This window comes from Solea solea, chromosome 1, assembly GCF_958295425.1.
Source record: "Solea solea chromosome 1, fSolSol10.1, whole genome shotgun sequence".
Lineage (NCBI taxonomy): Eukaryota > Metazoa > Chordata > Actinopteri > Pleuronectiformes > Soleidae > Solea > Solea solea.
The window spans coordinates 46645434-46670073 of record NC_081134.1 but is presented as its reverse complement, the minus strand read 5'-3'; the positions used below and the strand labels follow the sequence as shown (position 1 = coordinate 46670073).

Here is a 24640-nt window from a genome sequence, read left to right as displayed (position 1 = left end):
TAAACCCTCTGAGGAGTCTGAGCCGTACCTCGGTCTGGACCATGTTGACCCTCCGTGAGCGCAGCTCCCTCACGCAGTTGTAAATGTCCACCACGCCCTCTCGCTCCGCCATGTCCAGCATGATGTCGATGACGATGAAGCAGCCTGTCCGTCCAGCGCCGGCGCTGACATCAGACACACACACGAGTGTCAAACTCAAGGCTTTAAAGACAATATGTGACGTCTTTCCTGCTCGTCCTTTGACACACACACACGCGCACACACACACACACACGCACACACACACACGCGCACACACACATACACACACATCAAGTGTCTTCATCCGTAAAAGAAATAAAAAATGTGGACTTTGAAAACACAGAGCCGGAACCAGAGGGGGGTGAAAGGGGGCACAGCTCTTCACTTATTTATTTTGCTCCGTCACGTTCAGCTTCATACATGTAGTAAACATGATTACAGACACATGTGACTTCACGAGCTGTTCTTCATGTCAATAATATGACCCTTCTTGATTTCTGTTCTTTTGTGAGTACTCTGATGTGTATATGACATGTTTTAAATCCTATAATAAAGAGTGAAAGGTTTCTTTTTCACCTCCAGAGTTTTCAACTTAAAGCTCCAGTATGTAACTTCTCCCCCCCCCCACCTCAGGTGATCCTGCGGGGCTTTCTGAAAGCGCTCTTTTTTCATCATTCATTTCAGCATCTCACACATCTCGGGACAACACTTCACTGTCGTCAGACAGAGACAAACAACGCTCATATGTCATATTCTTTCAATAGATACTGGTGTAGACGTGGTACATACAACATGCATACAAGTATACAGTGAGAAAGACTGGACAACCTGCAGTGAACCACCATGGGCCCAGCGTTGGTCAGAGTCTTGGACTTGACTCTCCTGATGAACCCCAGCAGGCCTGTGGCGTGATAGGGCACACCATGGTCCGGCCAGCCTGTGAAGTGAAACTGTCGGATCTCCCGGATCTCGTGAGCTCCTCTCTGAGGAACAGATGCCAGGAGACGAGATGAGTGAGAAGACAGAGGACACACAGTGTCCACATGATGTGAGGAGGTTGCTCTAAAGCAAATACAGAGCTGGATTAAAGGCAAACATACACTTCATGGACAGAGTGAAGTAGAGCTTTGCTTAAGGCTGCTGTGCCCTGATTTCTGAACCACTGTTGTACCTCTCAGTCCTTCCAGGGACAAGTGTGAGCTGCATCTATTATTATGTGCATTTAACTTCTACTGTAAGTGGAAGTTCCAGCAGTTTGAGAAATGATGGAAGATTCAGATTATTCTTCTGCGGGTGGACGAGTGACCTGTATCGCGCTCATGAGAGCCAGACCTTAAATGTAGAATCAGTACAATATTTGACATATTTATGCAAATGTTTTTTTTTATCAGAAGGAGTAAAACAAACCTCCTATCAGACACCATCTGCACTCACTCCTGAAGGTCAACCTCTACTTAAAATGTCACTGTGACTTCAGTAACTGTCAATTAACTAATGAATTAACTCATCTCCAGATTTTTATCCAAATACAAGACAATACGAGAGTAACTAGGAGCACAGGGAATGGTAACTGTAAAAAAGTACATCGTCACTTTTTCTGTAAAAGGATGTGAAAATGAAATTAAATCTATTTCACTATTTCAAGATTAAATGTTGGCTTAAATCAAATCAGAGCTGTTCTAATTATTAATTGTTGTATGGTGTCTGTGTGCTTTGATGTATTTCATTGTATTTCATGTATTTCATGTATTTCTATCATTTTATACTGATATGATATAAATCAAATCAATATTTCTGTAAGGTTTATAAATAATATCTGGATACTTTTATATCCTGATATCCAAAAGTTTTCTTTTGAGATGTTTGTGTTTGTCAAAGGAGAGTGAAAATATACATTAAATACACTCTAAAATAAATTATTATTAACTTATTATTTATTAACTTTCCTTTCAGATAACTGTTTTTTTTTCTTTTGGCTTTTTAATGTTAAATGAAGTATATTTACGTGTGCTAGAAACAACTATAAAAATGGTCAAATTGTGCTATAACACAAATAATCATGCTTAAGTTGAATTTTTTAAATATAAGATATATATATGTATATAATATTTAGTGTATTTCACACATTTATTCAATATAATAAATAATAAATACATTAAATACACAAGTCCTCACAGATACAGTACCTCATCACAATATGACGATGTCCAAAATCTAAGACCGTCAATAAAAATATAATCTCTGTATATATCCCAGCCCTATGTATTTTTTTATAATGTATATTACCAATAAAAGCCCAACTAGGGACTGAAGTTGTCAATGAGCAATTGCTATAAATAGTTTGGGCAGCTCAAAGTATTTTAACCTCCGTAAATGAATAAAAAAAGAGAGTTAGTGTTCATCTCAACTCTAACGAGGAGAAAATAGTTCCACTGAGAAATCTTCACATTGACATCCTTCCCTAGCAACAGCGATGAGACACTGAGAATGTTTCTGAGAATGTTTCTGAGAATGTTTCTGAGAATGTTTCTGGGAATGTTTCTGGGAATGTTTCTGAGAATGTTTGAACAATCCTGGAGAAAAATTGATTCAAAACAAACCCGTCGGTTTTAATCAAGTAACTTTGAAGAAAACATTCTCTTGAACCACAAACAACTCAAACTCAAACTTAACCTCTCTTTGCCCATAACTTGTCAAGTTGAAAGGTTAAAGGTCAAGCACCGAGCATCAGTGATGCTGATGCTGGAAGACTCTTCACGACTCTGTAAAAAATGCACCTTCTCGATGGCGAAGGTCCTGATGACGTACTCCGACAGCAGCTCCGTCTCGATGAGCGTCACCTTGACGTCTCTGTAGATCTCGGTGTCGTCGGGCCAGTACTTACAGCACTTCACCTGAGAGAGAGAGACAAAGGGTTACACATGCTGTACACTAACAGTCACGCTGCTGTCTCTGCCGTGCCAACCCTCATACAAAAGCACCTTGTCATTCTTTTCCAATAACCGTCATTGTCACATGACCCTAACCCCCCATTTGCCACCTGACATCTCACTTTCTGAAACATTTCTTTCAAGTCGAGATGAGATTTGCTTGGTATTAGTTTCAGCCCGCGGTCAAGGATCTGCTGTAAATGAGAATGTTATATATTGATGGAGAGCTCATTCTCACATTATTGCTTTTTTCATTCTCACATCGATAATGTGAGAATGAGTGTAAAGGTAGTAAAGGTAGTCTGTGAAGAGAGCGGGCACAAAGCGGCTCAGGCACAGAGGGGGGGCCAGAACTCTCCACCTTAAATCTCACCGGTGAGAACCAGCGCACAGAAATGGAACCAAAGATAAAACAATATAAAGTGTACGACAATTGGACAGGGGAGGAATAATGACAATCTAATATTGCATGAAATAATAAACCCTCAGCTATTTTAGAAAAGATTTCCCAGCAGGAATCTAAAACGCCCCACTGAAAATATTACATGGATTAGGTGTCGTAAGAGAGCAAAATTACCCCACTCTCCCCCCGTTCAATTAAAGTGTTGCCACTGAGGGAGTGCGGCGGAGACGGAGCTGTTGGAGGAATATTAGAGAATGAGGATTTTTGATGAGGGATGAATGCGACATGAGCCACAGCTACACGCAATTTTCATTTCTGGAGTCTATGCACTGATTGGGAATGAAATGAGATTTTGGTTTGAGGGAGTGACACAGACGGGTGTGTGTGTGTGTGTGTGTGTGTGTGTGTGTGTGTGTGTGTGTGTGTGTGTGTGTGTGTGTGTGTGTTAAGGTCCCTTTCGCTGACACCCCGGATGACTAATCCTCCTGATGACAATCACAAAACCACCGTCTGCTTCCAGCCAGATTGAATTAGGTAAAAGCCATTACCTTATTAGATCACTTGGTATCAGGTGCCTGGAATTAGCCTTCAGGCTGAGCTATACTAGTTATACATATGTATATATATATATATATATATATATATGTATATATGTATATATACATGCACACAGATGTTGTCTTACGTTTGATAACATACAACAGTGTATGTGTAACTCACACACACACACACACAACAGCAAAGTTGCAAAGCAAACGTCTCATAGATCAAAGCGTGCCGAGCGCCGCCCCGGCGTGCAGGAGCAGCAGGACACAGTGTGTGTGTGTGCATATCTGTGCGTGTGCCAGGATTTCCCAGAGTTCATCAGCAACTGTGCTGAGCAGATGGCCCACTGTGATATGGTGGAGTGATTTTATGGGCTCCTCTGTGGAGCCGCCACCACTGTGACCAACTGTGCCTACCGCCCGCCATTGGACAAGGATCATATAACAGACGGTTTGGGGGCCCCGCCGAGGACGGTGCTGCAGCTAAGCAGGTGTGGAGAAGGTGTGGGGCGGGGTGGGCCGGGCTCAGCTACTGTAGAGGAACGGCCTAATGAGGTACCTCGAGATGAGCCCATGAATCATTATCAGGCTCTGCTACATTTAAGGCAAAAATGTGCATCAGCAAAATCAAGGTGTTCCTGTGTTTAAGAGACTTTCACTGAGCGTGTGTTTAAAATTCAAAGAGGGAAAAATCCCCCCAGGCAGTCAGAGCGATACTGTGTTAACACTTAACTCTTAAGTCTTAATTATGACTTTACCAGGAGCAACGGCAGCGCGAGGTAAGTGGAACAAATCGCCACATCCTTCTTCCATAGTTGGGACACATGCTATCACTAACCCGAAAAAAGGAATCAAGGCTCTGCTTTTAGTTTGATCATCACAAACTGCCCACACCACCAAATAAGATTCCACTCATTACAATGACGACAACATAAAGAGATGTTTCTGCTCGGGGCAGAACAGGAGCTGCTGGCTACAGTATCATCTCCTGTTATAGAGCCACTCAGATGAAACGCTCGTCAGTCGCCTGGATACCTCTGCGCTAATGAAGACCATCAATCACTCTCTTCTCACTTCTCACTGATCACATAGATGGAAAAAGAGCTGGCAGCACACACACACACGCACACACACACACACACACACACACACGCACACACACACACACACACAGACACACACACACAGACAGACACACACACAGACAGACACACACACACACGCACACACACACACACACACAGACACACGCACGCACGCACACACACAGACAGACAGACAGACAGACACACACACACACACACGCACGCACACACACACACACACACACACACACAGACACACGCACAAATGACAAAAGATGGCTCAGTTTCCCTCCAGATACAATGGCGCTCTCTGTCGACAGGGGGCGGGGTTATCGTATCTGTGATCAGTGGTTACACTGGACATGTATTTAACACTCACCCTGCCCACTTCCACCAGGTTGGTCACCATGACGATAGCTGCCGTGTTCTCCTGCCAGACCATCCTCCAGAAGTCAAAGACGGTCTCCTGCATGGGGCCTTTGAGAGACAACGAGAGCAAACGTCATTTTTCAGATATGTGAATATTAAAATGATGTGAGTGTTCACACCAGGCAGAGCTGTCATCATAACAGAGAAGCAGTCAGCGTTTCCTGCAGCGCATGTGCACAGTGTGACTACTTCCTGTGTAAACTCGTCAAAGCACATTCAGGGATTTATATTAATAATTGTTATTCTAAGTTAACTAAAAAACAACAACAACACATTTTTATGTTATCTTTCATTTTCAACAGTGTAACAAGTGATTACATATGTAACTGCAGCTCATAACAAAAGAGACACAGTTTCCTCAATGACGTCAATGAGTCCACTGCACCACAGACAGTGACTTTGACATTTGACTCCCATGTAGAAAAAATGTCTTACAAAAATAACTTAAATAAAACATACTTCTTATCTATGTTATTTTTAGTGTGTCATTCCACAAGTGTCATATAACATGAGTGATAACAGGAAGTCATTCTTCCATTGAGTTCCATCAGCCTGGACACGACGTGTAAGAGCATTTTATTTTTGCAAACATAAATGAATTATTAAAATGACTTTGTTTGTCATTTTTGTCAAAATATGACAAAAACAACATTCAGTATTTAATGGTAATGGTTACTGTTGTGTATTTACAGAGCACTCTCCTCAAAGTGCTTCATATTTAACTCTAGAGTTGGTAATGACTGACAGAATCACACGAGGACATCCGGACCTCGTGTGATTCTGGTCCTGGTTCTTGCTGTCACATCAGGACCAGCGATCATTGCGATGAATGTTGTCAGAATTATAAAACACATTTTTACATTTTGTGTTCCCACTAGCCATGCAGCAGGTGGGTTACCATGGCAACCATACCAAAAGGTATGTTCGTAAGGAATAGCATACAGCGAGCTTCCACGCCATCTTATTAAGGTCACTAGCTCCACGATGACGACCTGAAAGCCAGTCATTGCGCCACCTACTGGCAACAGGAAGTACACCTGTAGTAACACATAGTTTCATTTACATGGAGCTTTCATTTGCTATTGTTGGTGGTATTATTATTATTATTATTATTATCATCATCATCACCATGACAACACACTTGAATCAACTTAACTTTGTCTACGTCCACGGTGAAAGCTGCAACATGTTTTTTTTATCATATCATAACAATGAAGCATTTTCTTTTCAAACACACACTAACATTGAGATCAGCTCAGGGGATTCAGAGGTATTAGAGTCTGACAGCAACAATTCAGTTTATGGAGCAATTTCCTCTCCATTTTCACTCGTCGGCTCGAGCGCCAAGAAACATGCCAAGTCAGGTGTATTTATAGGCGTCTCTACAACAGATTGATCCCAAAGTGCTTACTCTACAGCAGAGAGCTTAAATACAGATGAAAACAACGGCAGAAATTAATCATGAATTTGAAGATGAGGCTACAGCCCTCGCCCCCCCCTCACCCCCCCTCTGAGTGAGTGTGTGTGTGCTTGTTACAGCTCAAAGTAATTACCACCCCACCTCATCTGCTCATGGCCAACCTTTCCACCAAACTGAACCCAAATGTGTCTGGAGAACGTGCAGAGAAATTAGAAGAGAACCGTTCACTGCCTCCGATATTTAAACTTGACTGAGCAATAATTGTGAATTGATTAGAATTTAATTATTATTCTGGTTAATTAAAAATATTAATATTAGTTTTAATCAAGAACCAAGCTGAGACAAAAAAAATCCCTTCTGACAAATTAATTAGTAAATGCAAATCTGCATTCTCTCCTGTGTCGGCCTGGATTACCTGGAGACACAGGAAAATGATTCAGACACAGGGACGCGACAATAACACAACATGGCACAGACACAAACTATTAGTGTTTGTCCTCCTTGACATTTGTGTATTAATTCATGAATAAATTAAATAACCTTTGCCCCCCCGCGAGACCTGTTAAAAAGCAGGTCATGTCAAAATTGTCATTATTCCAACAGCAGTTGCATTTACTCAGCACTTATTTCTCACTTCAACACTATTACATGCCGCTTAGAAATGTATACTTTGATTAGTGAGGCTTACGGTTACCTGCTGTCCTCTCGGTGCTTCTCATTGTGTACACGTTGCTCTGATTATTGTCAGCTACAGACTACATGTATAATAGTTCTGTGTTGTTTGTTGGATGAAGGCATTGTCCTCTCCCTCCCTTTTAAATAAATACTTCAAGCAGACATACTGACAGTTGTTGATAGAATGGAACAAGAGTGAATCCTTGTGACTTCACTCACATTCAAACACTGAGTGCAGCAACGGCCTGGTCATCGGGAACAATGTGGACATTTTAGACCTATTCAAAGCCATGAAAGCTTTGCTTACAAAAGACTATCATTACATTTAAAAGAAGTGTTTTGAGATGCTGGGAGAGCGACATTAGGCTTAAGGACATTTACATTTTGGACAAACACACAAACTGCACTTAAATTGAATATTAAAACTAGAGTCAGTGCTTGAATTGGTTTGAGAACTGAAGCCTTGCTATTAAATAAATAAATAAATAAATAAATAGTCTTTCTCTTTGACCGGTTAGTTATTACTGATAATTATTGTGTTTCATTTCTGATAATTAAAGAGAGAGTTCTGCATTTGAGAATCGTTCAATTGTGGTTTTAAAGAAGAACTACACAGAGCTTCACATCCAATTATTACCATGCATGTTTTAACAGTGTCAACTAATAGTCATCAATTAATCAATCACTAGGTTTCGATAAAACTTTATTGCAAATTGTAATTCAATTTCCATTAAAGAAAACAATGTGTTTCCATTCACTTTCATTAAGCGGATATTGGAGGTTAGTTCTCACAGAAGAGTCTCGTCGAGGTCACAACAGATGAAAAATAAGAAAGTTACAACGTGATGACATCAATGAAGTGTCAAGCAAACAGATACATGCTCATGTTTTATTGCTATTAGCGTAGCTTCTCTCCACAAGTCCAGGAATATTTAGGCCTTATTAAAACCTAAAAGTTACCATTGTCTGTGTGGATCATTCACAGAGGCCTTGTAGGGTATGCATCAACCTCTGATGCTTTTCATTGCATATAAATTCATCTCATTAATTGTATTAACTTGTAACTTGATACAGTTGTTGTGTATCTGCTCCTGGTCTCTCTCTCTCTTCTGTCTCTACCTCATCTCCCTCTTGTCCTTTCTCTCCCCCCTCCCCTTTCTGTCCTCCACCTCTCCTCTGTCCCCGATTTTCCTTTCACCCCAACCGGTCGAGGCAGATGACTGCACATTTCTGAGCCTGGTTCTGTCAGAGATTTCTTCCTGTTAAGAGGGAGTTTTTTCTCTCCACTGATGCCTAGTGCTTGCTCATTGTGTGAACTGTTGGGGTTCTCTGCTCTCTTTGATGTTGTCTATGTACAGTGCCCTGAGATAATGTATGTTATGATTTGGCGCTATACAAATAAAATTGAATTGAATTGAATTGAATCTATACAGTTCATAAATCATAGCAGAAGGTCGCATGCAATTCTGTTAATGTGCTGCCTAATTTCCCTCAAGGCAGCAGCATTTTCTTCACTTGATTGATGGAGCCATATGTGCATTTCTATAGTGTACAAACAGTCTAATTGTAATCAAGCACAGCTCAAATCACGTGAAAACACTATTTTTCACAAATACTCCATTTAAACTTCAGAGGCTTTTGGCTGTAAAAATGGAGCCAGTGTCTTTGTGATAACGTCTCCACTGCTGGCAGCCTGTTCACGCACCTCTTTTTGGATAACAAGAACGTTTTGCAAATAAACTTCAGCTGACCCGACTGTGTTTTTAGACATTTGGAACAAAACTCCATATCTTCCATTTGTATTCCCTCACTTCCTCGCCTCGATTTTTTAACTGCAGGACCTCAACTCTTCCAAATCCAGTCACTTCCATTCTCTCCAGTAACAACCCAACCTGATTGAAGCACCCACGCAGCTCCCTCCCACACTCGTCCCCGAGGAAGAAAACACACTGCTGACAAGTTTGGGAGAGGGAGACTGAGAAGAAGGACAGCTGGTGTGTAGGACTTCAGTAACACAATAACACTTGGCATTATATGCTAAATCATCCAACGGGAGACTCCTGCCAAGCTCCAAGCAGCCAGTTTATGTTTCCATATGCATGCAGAGATGCAGGACAGGTGAGGAGGAGGTGTTAGGCAGCAATGAACTTGATGCCACTTAAAGGGAAGTCAGCATAGATCCTGATGATCTAATGCAGATATGAACGTCCAGTGTGTCACATTAATAGAGCTCTGCACGTCACATGACTTGGTTTCTATGAGCCGCCATGATGGTGTTGTTGATGTCAGATAAACATAAAGTTAGCATTAGCAACGGGCTGTGTTAACGTAGCTCTGGGTAAATGTAGTCTGAGTGATTTACCAAGAGCACAACATCTGTTTCCTGTGGAATCTCATCACTCCATCTTCTACTGCTCGTTTCATGCAGAGGTTTGTGATTGGTTCTGAAATCAATGGCAGATTCTGGGTTCATGGGCTAACGTGCAGCGATAATAATAATAATAATAATTCAACTTCTAATCACATCATATCTGAGTGTTTTTTTTAATATTACTTATTTACATTCTAAATTTTACAAGAGTTACAGACACTTGACATGAAGAGATCAAAAGTACAGACTCAGACTTTAAGCTGTGGATTGTTGGAGAGCAGACTTTTCTCGTGCTGCGTGACTAAAGCCTGGTTGTGGATGTTTGGAGGAGGAACAACACCAGTAGCAGCTTCACTCTGTTGTTTCGGGACCACGCCTGCTCCGCCTTAAGCAGCAAGGAGCGTGACAGCTGTGGAAATCCCCCGCCAGGTAACGCCAGTAAACTGTTGACGAACGTGCCTGCACACACACACACACACACACACACACACTCACACTTGTTTCCCCCTCCTGCCTATTAATATTACATGCAGCAGACGTTGGAATAATGTACACTCACTTATCACTGATTTGCTCTCTCTCTGTCTCTCTCTGTCTCTCTCTGTCTCTCTCTCTCTCTGTCTCTCTGTCTCTCTCTCTGTCTGTCTGTTTGCCATCCCACTCCAAATCCCTCAGTGAGGTTTGAACACCTGTAAATAATAAAACTTTAGTGCGACTGGTGACATTTGCTGCTTGTGCAGGGAACACTGGAGGGGAAAAGGCTGGATGAAATCAAACCTTTTCCCTGCATCATGAATATTTTCCCTCATCACCAGGAGGATGCAGGAGCTTATCAGAGCTGAACTGTAATTGACAGCCTCGGACGTCTGATCTGTATTTAAATGACCCGCAGGACGTAAAAGTGCTGTTCTCTGAGAGGCCTGAGCCTCGTGCATGCACTCGCTCTGCTAAGTCGGTGAGATGCTGCTGGAGTCACGGAGAGTTGGCTGTTTTTTGTATTTCTGCAGCAAAAAAGAAAAAGAAAAAGTCCTGGATGAGAGAGTGACCTAGATACTCACAAGCAGAGCTGGGTTGATGAGACTTTTATGGAGTGACAGCTGTTCTACCTGCCATCCTCACCTTGAAAGAGCAAAGGGACTCGTCAATAAACCTCCAACTAATGAGTGTCATTGTACTTTATAGAGTGGGAGAGTGGGGACAACGTTATCCCACATGCCTGCCATATTAAACACCCTCACCCGTCCCTTCACAGCCAATTTATGGCAAAGATTCTTTTTTAGCTTATCCAGCACTATAACCAGTCACATCATTTTCTGAGTAAGTCCCGGTGGACGAGTGGAAGTGTCACTCACTGAAAAACTTTACTGAGAACAGACTACTTCCTGATTTGTAAGCTGTGGCGCTGATGCCCAGGTGTTCTTCTCAGGTGCTACAGTATGCACTTTGTCTGAGGGAGAGAGAGACAGGTCTGTGTCTGGCTTCCCTATCATCTGTGGCTGCTCTCTGCCTTAGTGTCAGCAGAGTGAGCCTTCCTTCCTGTCAGTCTGCCAGAGCTGATGATGAATTATAAAAGGGCCTGGTCTCCCAGAGAATACGGATGTTTGCACACACACACACACACACATGCACACACACACACACGCACACACACACACGCACACACACACACACACACGCACACACACACACACACACACACGCACACACGCACACACACACGCACACACACACACACACACACACACGCTGCAAAGCCTTATCGTACTTGTGAATAGAGATAATGGAAATGAGGAGTTATTGTGTGAGCTGAATGAGGAAGCAGGGGCTAATTAACTTGAATGGAAACATGTTTGGCTTCTTGAGCTTTTCATCTCAAACGCACGACTCTGTTTCTTTGACTGATGATCTCCATAAGCACATTTTTTAATGCAATATAGAATTCTCTTAATGACTGTGGGACACTTATGGAAGGCATAATAATGCAGATGAAATGTGGGCCCCTGAGGCCCCTGAGGCCCCTGCAGTGGTCAGAGTGAACCAGATGCTGTTCATACAAACACAAAGACAATTTGTACGCCATCTTTTTCTGATATAAGAGCAAACAGAGGGTTGTTTTAATTGAGACACTGAGGAAGGGAAGCGACGCACTAATAAACAAGTAATTATGCAACTCCCAGCTCCACCCAAGCAGACTGTGAATCTATTAAAACTCCTCTTCTTTGTTTCCCCCATCAATGGTTTTTTTACGTAAAATCCCCGTGCATGCAGCCCTCGTGTGAGGGGAGGAGACCTCTCCACGCTGAATTCATAACAATTAACCATCAATCAGACTTAACCTCCGGGGTCGCGGTAAGTACTCCAGGCTCTGGGAATCTGCCTGCCAGATTAACACAGTGACAAAATGTGCTCGTACATGTCAGCTAATCCATTTATTTATTCAGCTTTCTCCCAGACTGTCTGATTAATCGCTACCACACCACAGAGAGAGACAGAGAGAGAGACAGAGAGAGAGACAGAGAGAGAGACAGAGAGAGAGACAGAGAGACAGAGACAGAGAGAGAGAGCGTGCTGCCTGTGTCGTCTTTACATGTGTGTGTATGTGGAAACCACAGTTGACTGAGCATCAAAAAGAACTTTGCAAAGAGCAAATGTAAATAACAACGGGGTGTTTGTCTCGGGATGCCTGCACCAGGGGTGGGTGATACGGGCAAAAAATAACAACTTGATATTTTTGGGCATTTTGACGACAATGATAATTTGAATTGAAGTCATTAATTGTTACTTTCAGGAAAACAACTCTTAATTTCTTTAAACTTTAGCATTCGAGTAAGAATTCAAAGCCTTACAGTGAAGAAACATTGAATTCTGGGTAAACATTTACAGGCTCTACTGTAAACTGTGCAGCCAACATCCTCTGAGGACGTTATCGAGGTCATGTGATCGCGTGGGCCCACTGGTGGTCATGTGACACTATGAACGTGTGGAGTTTCAGAGCGTGTTTCATCCTTTTTTGCAAAGTCTTCACACGTTCATCCTCACAAAGAACACATTTAAAACACAAGTTTGAAAAGAAGTTGAATTCTTACCTTGAGTTGCGATGTAATGGTTCGGCCGATGGTATCCCTGAAAGGACACAATACAAGGGTCAGATATCGCTCCTCCTAACTTATATCACATAAAAGAATGCAGTTTCTTTATTAGCAGAGCTTCAGTGTATTACCCACTCACGTGTTTGTATAGAGCAGCTTGTGATGAAATGTGACAAATGTTACACTCGTTACTATTTTCTATTCTTTACTTTGAACCCTCGCGAGCGGCGAGATGAAATACAGCTGAGTCGTCTTTCAACTTTAAGGTTGCGGGTTCGATTCTACATGCCGATGTGTCCTTGGGCAAGACACTTATCCCCACGTCGCTCTGGATGGCGTGTAATCACATACATAGTGCTGTAGTGTGGTGATCGAGAGCTAAAATGACATCAACAGTGAAACAATGTCCCACGTTGTGTAGATTTAGATTATCTAACAGCTGGGAGATGAATGTGATGCAGGTCTTTGCAGGTTATGATGCTGGAATTTGCATTTCTGCTAAAATTAAGCAGATAAAGAAGACATTTGCATGTTCACCCACATCGTGTTTGCCAAGTGGAGCTGAAGCTGATAAAACACCACGTGCATTCAGGAGTCATTTGACTTTAAACAGGTTTTGTGAGCAGTATGCATGTAGTAGAAACTGCTTGAAAACAAAACCTGTTTCGTTTTAGCAGCCTTAGAGTGAGCCTTTTAGATTAGGGCAGCAGCGATCATTTGATGAATTGATTATCAATCGATTACTAAATGAATCGTTTTGATAATCCATGAATCAGTTTGAGTGTATTTTTCAATAAAAATGGCTAAAAAACATGCTAACAAAGGGAGGGGTAAGTGTGGAACTCTGTTTGTTATAATCTCACCAATTCTTTCCCACCGGACGTTAAAACATTGAGGAAATGTGCTGCCACTGATTCCTTTGCTTGAGAAACACTGCAAACTAATGTGCGACGCTTGCTGCCTCTCGTCACCTATTCATTCCTTTGTCTCAACATCTAATTGTGTGAGGAAGATGCAGACTTATGCAGATGCATAAACACTCCCCCCCATCACATGCTCTACATGCAGCACACCTCTGGAATCAGCAGCCAGAGCGTTGATAATCCCCAAGATACAACTAACAGCACTGATCTTCACAAACAAGCCTCTGTAGTCTCACAGATTACACTAATCCCTTCAAGTTTGTATTTGCCCAATTCCTTGTCTTCTCTCCAGAGATGTGAAGGCTGGAAACAAAACATTAGGACTTAAATGCTCTTCCTCAGCCCCTGCCTCCTCCTCACCATCTCCCCCCCGCCCCCCCCCCCCCCCCCCAACTCCCCACCCGCCTCTGCAGTTCTGCTTATCTCACTCATATTCAATTTAACTTGGACCGTGATTAACTCCAATGAAAGGGGAAAAACACAAAAGGATATTTCCCTCACTTTCTCTTCCCTCTCATCCGAGTGCTCCTTCAGCTTTTCAGCTGTCCTCCATTTTTAATGACTTCTTTATCTCTGGACTGAGTAGGAGATGTGTTTGTGCTTTCATGTAAAGTGTGGGCCCACTATCGTCACATTAGAGAGCCAGTGAGAAACACAGCAAAACTCTCAGGTGAGTACAGATTATGTACATATACACATATGTATATGTATATGTACATATGTGTATATGTATATATATATATACATACATATATATATATATACTGTTTAAATAAGCGTGTTACATTAGGTACATAAGAGTTTTCCCTTTCAACACAAAGTGCTAAATGCAGAAATATCCGTGTTGAAATGATTAATTGCAGGTTTTGTTTGCAGGTACGTGTAAATCACCAAAGAGGGGCTGAAAATACACTCTCTGTTTTTTCTTTTTGCCTCAGTGCTTATTACAATCATCATTTACATTAATTCTTTCCAGTAACAGTGGGATGTTGAACATCTAAAATATGCAGTGTTAAGTGTTTCTTGCCTGCAGGCATGAATCTGTATTTTGCAGCCTGAATATCATTACAGAGATCCACTTTGGTAAATCTGGGGGTTCGAGCCCCATCACCTGGAAAATGCATTCACTTATTTTATTAGCTTCACTGACGAGACAAGGTTTGTTATTTCAGCCCAAGGAGTGACATCTTCATGTATGCTGTAGTTGATGGAAGTCATAGAGAAGCATGAGGCCACATTAGTGAGGTGAGCATCTGAATGCAACTTGTTTTTTTGGCTATTTTATTCATTTATTGCTAAAAAAAGGGTCCTGACTTAAATGATTAATCAAAATAAGATTAAAAAAAAACCTATGTAGTGTATATTTCACTTTGCACTGTTCACACTAATTTATTTATTTATTTTAAAAATTTCAGGGTTGAGTCAATTTAACATCAGTTCAAATTATGACCAAGTCCATGATAGAATGGTTTCAAATGTAACCATTTTAGTATTAAACGAACAATAAAAGAGTTAAACACAAAATTCCAGAGTGTATTTTGTGTGAGGACATTTCTATCGTGGGTTAAACTGCTGAGATCTCATTTTACCTCCAGGGTTAAAAAACACATGCTGTGAGCCACAATTTACATATTCCTCAATAAAATTGAGTAACCATGAACAACCACAGGCGGTGGATCAGTGTTGGTGCCCATAGCTCATTTTGCCCCAGGCCATACGCTGGCTTAATCCAGCCTGAGGATGTTTGGTTGGAATTTACAAAGTGTCCCAACTTCAGGTGTTCCAGTTATCTGTCCTTTTGTTTGCAACTTCCTGTCTACACTTTTTGATGATTCAATCTGAATTAGTTAGTGATTAGTAGGTTCCACAGAATCTACCCGTTGATGATGTCACATTTTCAAGAAAATCCCCATCATGGGCAAAAATAATCTCATTTTGTCAAAACAAACACCAACTTTCTTTGGGCTCTGATCCAGATTACAGATGTGACAGCACTTTAAATGCAACATGGTCCAGTCCCAGTTTATGGTCCAGTTCAGATGTGTGTGATATCTTAACAGATCTGCATGAAATGTGTCATGCTTGTGTCATATGGTCATAGCTAAAGGTCTATCTAGCTCCAGAATGTCCTCTAGATCCAGTGGATCAATATGAGTGCTCCTGTTTAGGTTCTAACACCAGTTAAATCTGTGTTAACGAGCTATATCACTACAACTATCAGTGATTTGAAGTGTGACAGAGTTCTGCAAGTAAATGTAGAAGGAACTTTTCCAGTGTCCCACAACATTTTATCCAATCAAGAGCCAGAACTGTGCAGAGAAGCAGTCATTTATGTTCCTGAGGTTATAGAACGTCTGTTAACAAACACGCTGGGCAGGTGATGCACGGGCAGCAGGAAGGGAAGGATTTCACTGACAGTTCATGTGGATTTCTACATTGTTTGTCTTTAACATTAAGGTGTGAAAAAGATAAGAGATGAAAAGGTTGTGTTATGTTGTCCACTTGTGTTTGGATGTGTAAACAAATGCAGAGACAGGGTTGATTTTTTCTCTGTGGCCACTGAGTCACTTGAGTGGCTCGAACACAAGCAGACAAACCTTTTTGTGCTCAGTGAACATGGAGAGATCTCTGCAGACGAGAGGCCATTACACTATGTTTCTTTGCCTCCTACATGTTTATGAAAATACTCAATCAGCTGTGGAGAACTGACGGGCTCCGCTTACTCGTACATGACTTGAAATAATCGGCAGTATAATAGAGCACAATAACAAACACTGTGGGGAATGTTCTACTGCATAACACTTTATTGGGCAGGACAAGCTTTTAGACGGGTTAAAAAGCTTTCTGAAGAGCAAAAACATCATTACCCATCTGCCTGCATTTCTACTAAGTACTTTTCCAATGAAGCTGGCGGAGCAGTGGAAATCCTTTTCAATCAGGGCCCTTTTTAATATGCGTATATTCTTATCTTATAATGGGGTGCTCTCTATTGTGAGAGTCTCGTCCGCAGCATAATGGACCATAAACTGAATAGTGGGAAAGGTAAATAATTTAGAACCCCGGCATTTACTGTGGCACACCTTGCATTATGAATTTATGCTTGAAGGCGTAACAAGAGATTACAAATTACCACATTAGAAGAGCGGGAGGAGGGGAAGAGAGGATGAGAGACGGAGTGAGAGTTCTCTCCCGAGCGGAAAACCACTTAGGGAGACGGGTACATCACCAGCCCATTACACATGGAGTGGAAGCATCTGCTCAAAGAGGCCAATGAGCTGCTGTGATTGGTCACATCCTGCGGCTAACACTGCTATTAACAGCAAATCAGGTCAGATCAGGAGGTTCTATATCGTCTGAGTAAAGTGAGTTCGATAGGTTTTTAAGGGGAGGTTTGTCTCAAGCCGCTTTTTAATGACTTTTACTTACCGTATAGGTATGTAAGTCACTGGAGTGCATGTAAAAGCTGTGCTCCAAGTGCTCTCCTGTGCTAACAAGTGTTACTAAACCACTGTTGCATGTGCTTTGATTCATTATCACATTGCAGAGGAGAAGGCGGAGCAACGTCTACTGCTTTATCCTCGACAGTCTCAGCTGCTGGGACCATCAAACTACTATTCACTCGCACACTCAGCCCTAAGGTCAATGAATTACACTTTTACATTATACAGGGTTTTAGCACAAAACTCACGTCCTTTTGCACACGTCACACACACACACACACACACACACACACACACACACACACACACACACACACACACACACTGGTGACGAGCAAAGCAGCCGAATCACAAGAATCACTTCATTCAAAAGATTTGTTCACAGAATCATTCAGTTCTTCCTGTATGACACTGTTGGAATTCATGATCTCCAGCTTTTGTGTCACTACATACAGAGTTTACAAATGTCCCTGCTAATTCATGACTAACATGTTTACAGCTGTGTTTCAAGGTCAAATATTGTCATTGTATTATATTGTATATTATAACTGAACGTCAACGCTGTCAAGTCCAAAACTCTAACCTCAGTTTGCCTGGTGTCTCTTTTCTCTGTCATTCTCTGATCTTTATTCCTCTTAATACATCCAGTGACTACAGCCATGAAGCAATAGCCCTTTAAAGTTGAATGTTTTTTTATGTGTGTGTGTGTGTGTGTGTGTGTGTGTGATGGGCAGGCAGCAGGGGATGCTTTGTCCCTGAGGCTCCCTGCGATGGCGGCACCAGCGCCCTCTCCCTCCCTGGGAGGAAGCACGGTGACCTTTGCATTGGTGGCACAGTCGGTGTGTGTACTTACATCAACGTAATTTGCATTAATGTAATCGGAGCTCTGTTCCCCCTCCAGGGCCTGCAGCCTGACGCGGGAGTGATCATCTAGAAGAGAGACCAGCACCAAATGAGTCATATTTACATCAGTGAGAGTTAAAGTGGTGACACAACTGGACAATGCATCACAATTATCTGTGGCACAAAGTGGAGCTACAGGAATGCCACATGGCTGACAAAGGGTTCCCATGCAATTATGTCAACATATTGGAATTGGACCTCATTTTCTCAGTATACGTGTGTTTGACTCGTTCCACTACGTGGTGATTTGCCCTCATTCAGCTTGTTAGTTAACAGTGTTTTTGCCCCAGGTTTGAAAAACTAATGCTGGCAACATTTTATGTCTTTCTACGATCCTTCAATCTCAAAATATTGAACTCCTTATGATGGCAGAGCAAAATGTTCATGTTTTTCAACCATCATGTAAATGATGCTTATTTCAGTTTAATACTTGAAGATTTAGCCTGAATTAAATTGAAATTTTAGCATAATACATATGCATTAAAATAAACCTCAACACCATTACAGACATAGTTAATTAAGCCCCTACCATATTCACAACCCATCACTGCATGCTAAGTTTATGTAATGCACCTTTAAAGTCAATCAGTAATGAGGCAATCTCCAAAAGTTGATCTTGAAAGTTCACAGAGGGTCAAAATTACATCTCAGCATTAATTGCCTAATTTGCATTCAAGCTCAGCCAAACATAGGATACGTAATAAGAATAATAAAATGCATATGTACAAAAATAACACAGTGAAATAGAAGTTTACATTGTTATAGACACTGCAGAGGCTCCATGTTTTGTGCCATATGCTGCACGGCTTATTTCTCATAACCTAAAACACCCTGCAGGAAGATGAATATGAAAGTGGATTGGAAAGGTCAAAGCTGCTCTTGTTGGCTGATAATAAAACTCTGTTTGAGCAGCTTATAGTTATCCAGAGTCACAGGACTGGCCAATAAATCAGCCAGAAGAATGAGGATGGCACACAAAAATTCATGAGCACTGAGGAGGTGCTTTGTACACACATGCAATAATATTCCCATATCGGTTCTTCATGCGGTTCTCATCCTTCTTGGCAGAGTCCCATGGCGCAGACTGTCCTTCAAAAAAGCTCTGAAAAGAGAAAAAAGAGAGGACAGAGAAGAGGGCGATGAAATGTCGTACGTTCCAACTGTAAATGAAAACACAGACTTTGGTCTTTCAGCTTCACAAAAACAGCGTGGTGCTATATTCACATCGTTATTAGACATGAAACAGAGGGAGGACGCTGGATCCCGGGAAGTTGTGTCAAACAGCAAGTGCCATCAGGGCGGAGGCAGCGGGTGTCACGCTCAAACCTTTCCCCTGTGACACTCCGCCGGGGCAGAACCACTGCAGTGAGCTGTCAGTCTGCCTCCTCTAAAGGACTCAATCAAAAAAAAGAATAAATAAATAAATAAAGCCAGGCCATCGTCTGCAGATCAAAACTGCTCAGCTCAGATTACGCTCATGAAATATTTATCATGTCTCGCTGGGGAGATTTCCATTCTGATGGCACACTGGGCACAATTAAGCCAAATTATGAAAATACATCTCCACTGCCAGTGCACTGCTGTTGAGCAGGGGCGGGTGGGGGTTGGCTCCAAGTACACTAGGTCTGGACAAAACATGTTATTGTTCTGTCTTTTTAATAGTTTGAGAGCTAATGCACATTTGAACAGTCAGCGAATACATAAAGAACGAGACTTTGAGAGTTTTTAGTGAAGGTCAAAGCAGATTGTTTGCAGACTTCTTCTCTGTATACTCTGTCTTCCATCATCACTGCTCTTGTGACTCGATGGTTCCATTCATCTCAGCCCTATGTCAGGCAGGAGGCCATTTGTCTCACAAATAAAGGCCTTTCAGACACTTCACAAGGACATATTCCTATATTAAATCCTTTGGATTAGTGATTTCTCTGAGAAACAGCTTTAATATGCTAAAATAAGTCCCATCCTTCCATGTCTGAGAGATGCGTGATACAAGTCTCTGCTCCCTGATGGCAGTTGAATACATGCACAGGCCAATGTGGATCTCTCAGCCTCTCTAATATGAAGCATCTGGAGATGAATAATCTTCATTCTGAAAGTTACCTGGTTCTTGTCTGACCTGAATGACCCTGGTTGTCTCAGATCCTGTTCTGTTAAAGACTAATTATATAGTCATGCAGTAGATTGCATGAGAAAAAGAAAAAAACATAGATGACAGTTTGAAATTTAAAGGCTATACACCCACACTGGCAATAATTGGTTACCTGCAAATTGACAAGACAGTGATGGAAAAACAAAGGATGACTCCACATTTTCCTTCAGTGGATCTGTGGGTAGTTTTTCACCATCTTTAAACAATTCCCACTGGCCTGCATGCTTTTAATTTGTGTTTGCACTGCACATGATCTGCTCTGCATAAAAATCCCTCCAGGAAAATCTACAGCAATACAAGAGGACTTCACATATACAAGATGTCAAAATGAAAAATACAGGACGCGGCACAAAGACGGTTCACTGTGTGATTGAAGGAGACTAAAGAACACATTTACACAAACAAATGAAACACAATGACACGTTTTTGACTGATGACGTTAACTTGTTTCCTGCTCCAGGTTTAAGGTTAGTTTACGTCAAACATGGCTTTATAAAGCTTTTGCAAAGTTTGCAGTCTAGGACTGGGTCTTATTTACTGCTCATATCTATTTACGTAAATTGTAAATTAACATTTATTGACCAAATGCTTTTATTTGTTTTAATAAAACAAATTCAGTGCAGTGGCAGAAATTGCTAGTTACAAGACACTGTTTCCAAATATCAATACAATATTATTGTATATGTAAAAGCTTTGTAAGGCAACATCTGAATAACTCACGGTTCATGATTAAAGGGAAAACATTTCACGGAAAGATTCTGGACAGAACTAGGGATGGAAAGATATATCACAAACTCCAGTATCAGTCGTAGAAACAATACAACTGTCATATAAACATAATAAAACTGTCTGTGCATAGTGAAACATGCCATATATAGGATTTTTGGACTGTATGCTAATTTACGTTTTTATCAGTCTGATATCCAATCCAGTGATTTTGACCAGTATCAGACCGATACTGATACTAAGTATGGTATCAGCTCATCTCTCGACAGAAAGTCATATAAATTACATATTTTGGCAACTTTGCATAGCTTGTGTTGGTAAATGACTTTTTCAGACGAGGTCACATGGGGCCAGCCAACAAGCACCATCAATCTGTCAGGTTTGTGATATCATCTCTACAAGTCTAAAAAACTCACAAATAACCAAAAGTATTGGCTTACCTCGTTTATCTGATCCAAAGTTAACGTAGAATAACGTAGAATAACAAGAAGCATGGGTCAAAGAGAGATATGGTAGAGTGTAAGTCAACAGGTTTACAGGTGGACGAGGCTTAGTCTCATCATCAAGATCAAACAGATTGATGGAGAGACGACAGTGACAACAGAACAAATGAGAGAATCAGCTCCGTCACACGGGTCCGAGTGTCTCACCCTCGCTTTTTCTGTGGACAGCTTCGTGATAAAAGGGGACGTGGGACCAATCTTTGGTCGTGGAATTGCTTCCTCTTGACTGACTGTTGAGCGTTTGCGCGACGCCAGCCGCATGAACCCAAAACACCTTTATCCATAATGGATTAGGCCCAGAGGGCGGCCCAAAGCACTCCCTTTCAACGATCCCATGCTGCAGGTAGCGACGGGTGGCTGCATTATTTAACTCTGTAGTCATGAGTGAGGGGGGGGTTAATTACTGATAAATCTGGCTCACGCATAGTAAAAGTAGGCAGGGAGGGTTTAGATGAAGAGCAGAGGAGGGAAGTGGAGAAAGAAAGCGGGAGGTGTAGATAAGGAGGGAAGACATTAAGCTGAGAGGATGGAGAGAGCGAGAGAGTGAGAGTAAAGAAAGAAGCTGCAAGTGGCAGAAGTGGCACTGTGTCAGTGAAAAGAGATTATACATTAGAAATGAAATGAAAATGATTTCAAAAAACAGGCTGGGATGATGCTGGGGGACAGTGAAGAGGCTGGAGAGCCGCCAGGCCCATAGTTATAGCTGCTCCTCACACATTTTATTGGAGGATCTTTTTTTTTGTTTTGTGGAATTTTACATGACTCTCTGGGGGGGAGGGGGGGGGGGGCACAGTCGCTGAAAACAACATGGAACAGATGAACAACAAAATGAATCACACCGTAAACACACTGAGACGGGGCGGAGTACATTAACAATTCATCATAAAAGAGCATCTGGGGAGAAACACAGCAGTGTAAATGAGAGACAGACAGACAGACAGACAGACAGACAGACAGATGAAGATACAAGTCTATCAGCAGGCTGATCCTACCTCGTACTCCTCCTTGAAGCCGTAGCCCTCGGCACACTTCATCTGTGTGATGTGCTGGAGGAGGTCGGCCACGCGAATGGCCGGGTGCAGCTGACCGCTCTGGTACGGCACGTCCACCGGCTCGCGCTTCCTGAGAGAGTGAGTGTGAGACTGCACCAGGCTGCTGGTGTCACTGCCCATGTTCTGGCTCTCATCTGTGGGACACAAACACAGACAGGAGACAATCGCATGTCAATCATTCATAGACTCTACAGCGTGTGGGTGACATCATGCTTGTGTCAGTAAATGATGTTTTATGAAATTATTGTCAGGAAAAAAAAGCTGGTCAACATCGGACAGACGGCACTTCATCTCATTTACTGGTTAGTATTATGTCACCACCCTCTCAGCTAGTAATCTGTTTGTTATGATGGTCATAACAACACAACATCATTGAGTAATAGGATGAGTCATGTGGTGAGAAGGTTCAGGTCCATCTGTCTCAATGTGTGGCTGTAATATCATGAGCCTACTGTCGTGTACCACCAGCTTATAGCCATTCAAACACATGTGAAACATTTACAGCATAAGAATTTCATATGTCAGAATAAAATGCATCAGTGGCTCTTAATATCATAGAGTAATCCAAAAAAAATTAAATGCTGTAAAATCAGATGTTTCCATTTGTTTCCTCTCACTGGCACAACACTTTACACTTTACACATTACACTTTACACTTTAGACTTTACACTTTACACTTTACACTTTACGCTGGTTTGGGCTGCAAGTCAGATTCCAGTCCAGATCTTACTGTAAATCCAGTCAGTGGGCAGACATGAGGCACAGATGCTTTTGGGGCGGGGTAGGGGGGGAGCCAGTGGACGATGGAGGGTGTGTCCAGAGACATGGCGGAGGAGGAGGAGGATGTGTGTGGGGGGTGGGTGGGGGGGGGGGGGGTGCAGTGGGCCACAGTGAGCATGTTTGCAACAGGCACCATCAGAAGCATCACAAAGACACACCTCCCATTCTTCCCCAAAAGACTGAAATAAACGAGAGAAAAGCTAAAACAAATCCCAGGAGGGAGAAGCAGAGATGGGAGGAGAATGCATGGGGTGATTTTACCATGCTAGGCTAATGGTGGCTTGGTGTACGGAGGGTGGTGAAATGCTAACATGTCCACTGGTCATGCAAGAAATCTGAGTAAACACCACCTCCTTCCCCCAGCCCAGGGCCCACATGGGAAAACTTACCATTAATGGGCACTTTTTAGATTATGTATGTAAAGAGAAGAGAGAGGAGAAGAGAGAGAGGGGGTAAGCAACAATACAGCATGAGAACCTGTTACAGTAGACTGTTTTAGAGCTAACGCTACAGGGCAACATCATGCCTCCTCAGTCCAAACTGCCTATGAATAAGGGGGGGGGGGTGGGGGGGGGAGGGAGGGGGAGGGATGTCAAGTGGATGGATGGGGCTAATTTCAACAGTGCAAGACAAAAGTAAAAGAACAAAACAAGGAAAGTCATGGATTTCAGGGAGAACGTAATGAAATACTGGAACAAGCTGCAACTTTTAAAAATGCTGATTATTTTTCAGTATTCTGACGTTTTGAATTTATTCCTGTAATTGCTATAATTATATTTGCATGTACTTGTGGTGACGCCTGTATTTATAACTTTGTTTTTTTAGTTTTTAGGGGAATGAGCAATGAAATCAAATCTGTATGATGGAATCAGGTTTTGATCATTAACCTCATCTAATGAGACAATGCTGTGACTGCACGTGTCACAACTGAGGGCATGTAACCTTTTTCTGCCTGCCGCAATTTCATGTTAATTGTTTCATGCTTCATTAAACGTGGAACTAGCATAAGCAGCTGTCATGAGAAATGCTGCTTTGTGAGTATAAAACTGTTTGTTTCTCGAGCTGTGGACGTCACATGACTTGGTGGCAGCCTGAGATGCAGCAAACATGAAGGGCACTGGTGCTTGATTCATGGCACACTTTAAACCCACTGAGATCGACGTGACACACTAAATATATTTGAACCTTTTACATCT

The 24640-nt window shown here is 42.0% G+C and overlaps 1 protein-coding gene across 1 annotated transcript in view; it reads right to left on the bottom strand.

Annotated features, from left to right (window-relative positions):
* The window catches only part of LOC131463773 (receptor-type tyrosine-protein phosphatase mu-like), a 161952-nt gene that overhangs the window by 10619 nt on the left and 126693 nt on the right, over positions 1 to 24640 (bottom strand). Inside the window, exons 20-28 of the mRNA XM_058635801.1 lie at positions 23834 to 23845; positions 22605 to 22798; positions 19249 to 19336; positions 18185 to 18261; positions 12966 to 13002; positions 5364 to 5461; positions 2799 to 2915; positions 850 to 1004; positions 29 to 164 (exon numbers count right to left, since the gene is read on the bottom strand). Coding sequence (XP_058491784.1) covers positions 29 to 164; positions 850 to 1004; positions 2799 to 2915; positions 5364 to 5461; positions 12966 to 13002; positions 18185 to 18261; positions 19249 to 19336; positions 22605 to 22798; positions 23834 to 23845 — 914 coding nt within the window. The remainder of the gene's footprint in view (positions 1 to 28; positions 165 to 849; positions 1005 to 2798; positions 2916 to 5363; positions 5462 to 12965; positions 13003 to 18184; positions 18262 to 19248; positions 19337 to 22604; positions 22799 to 23833; positions 23846 to 24640) is intronic.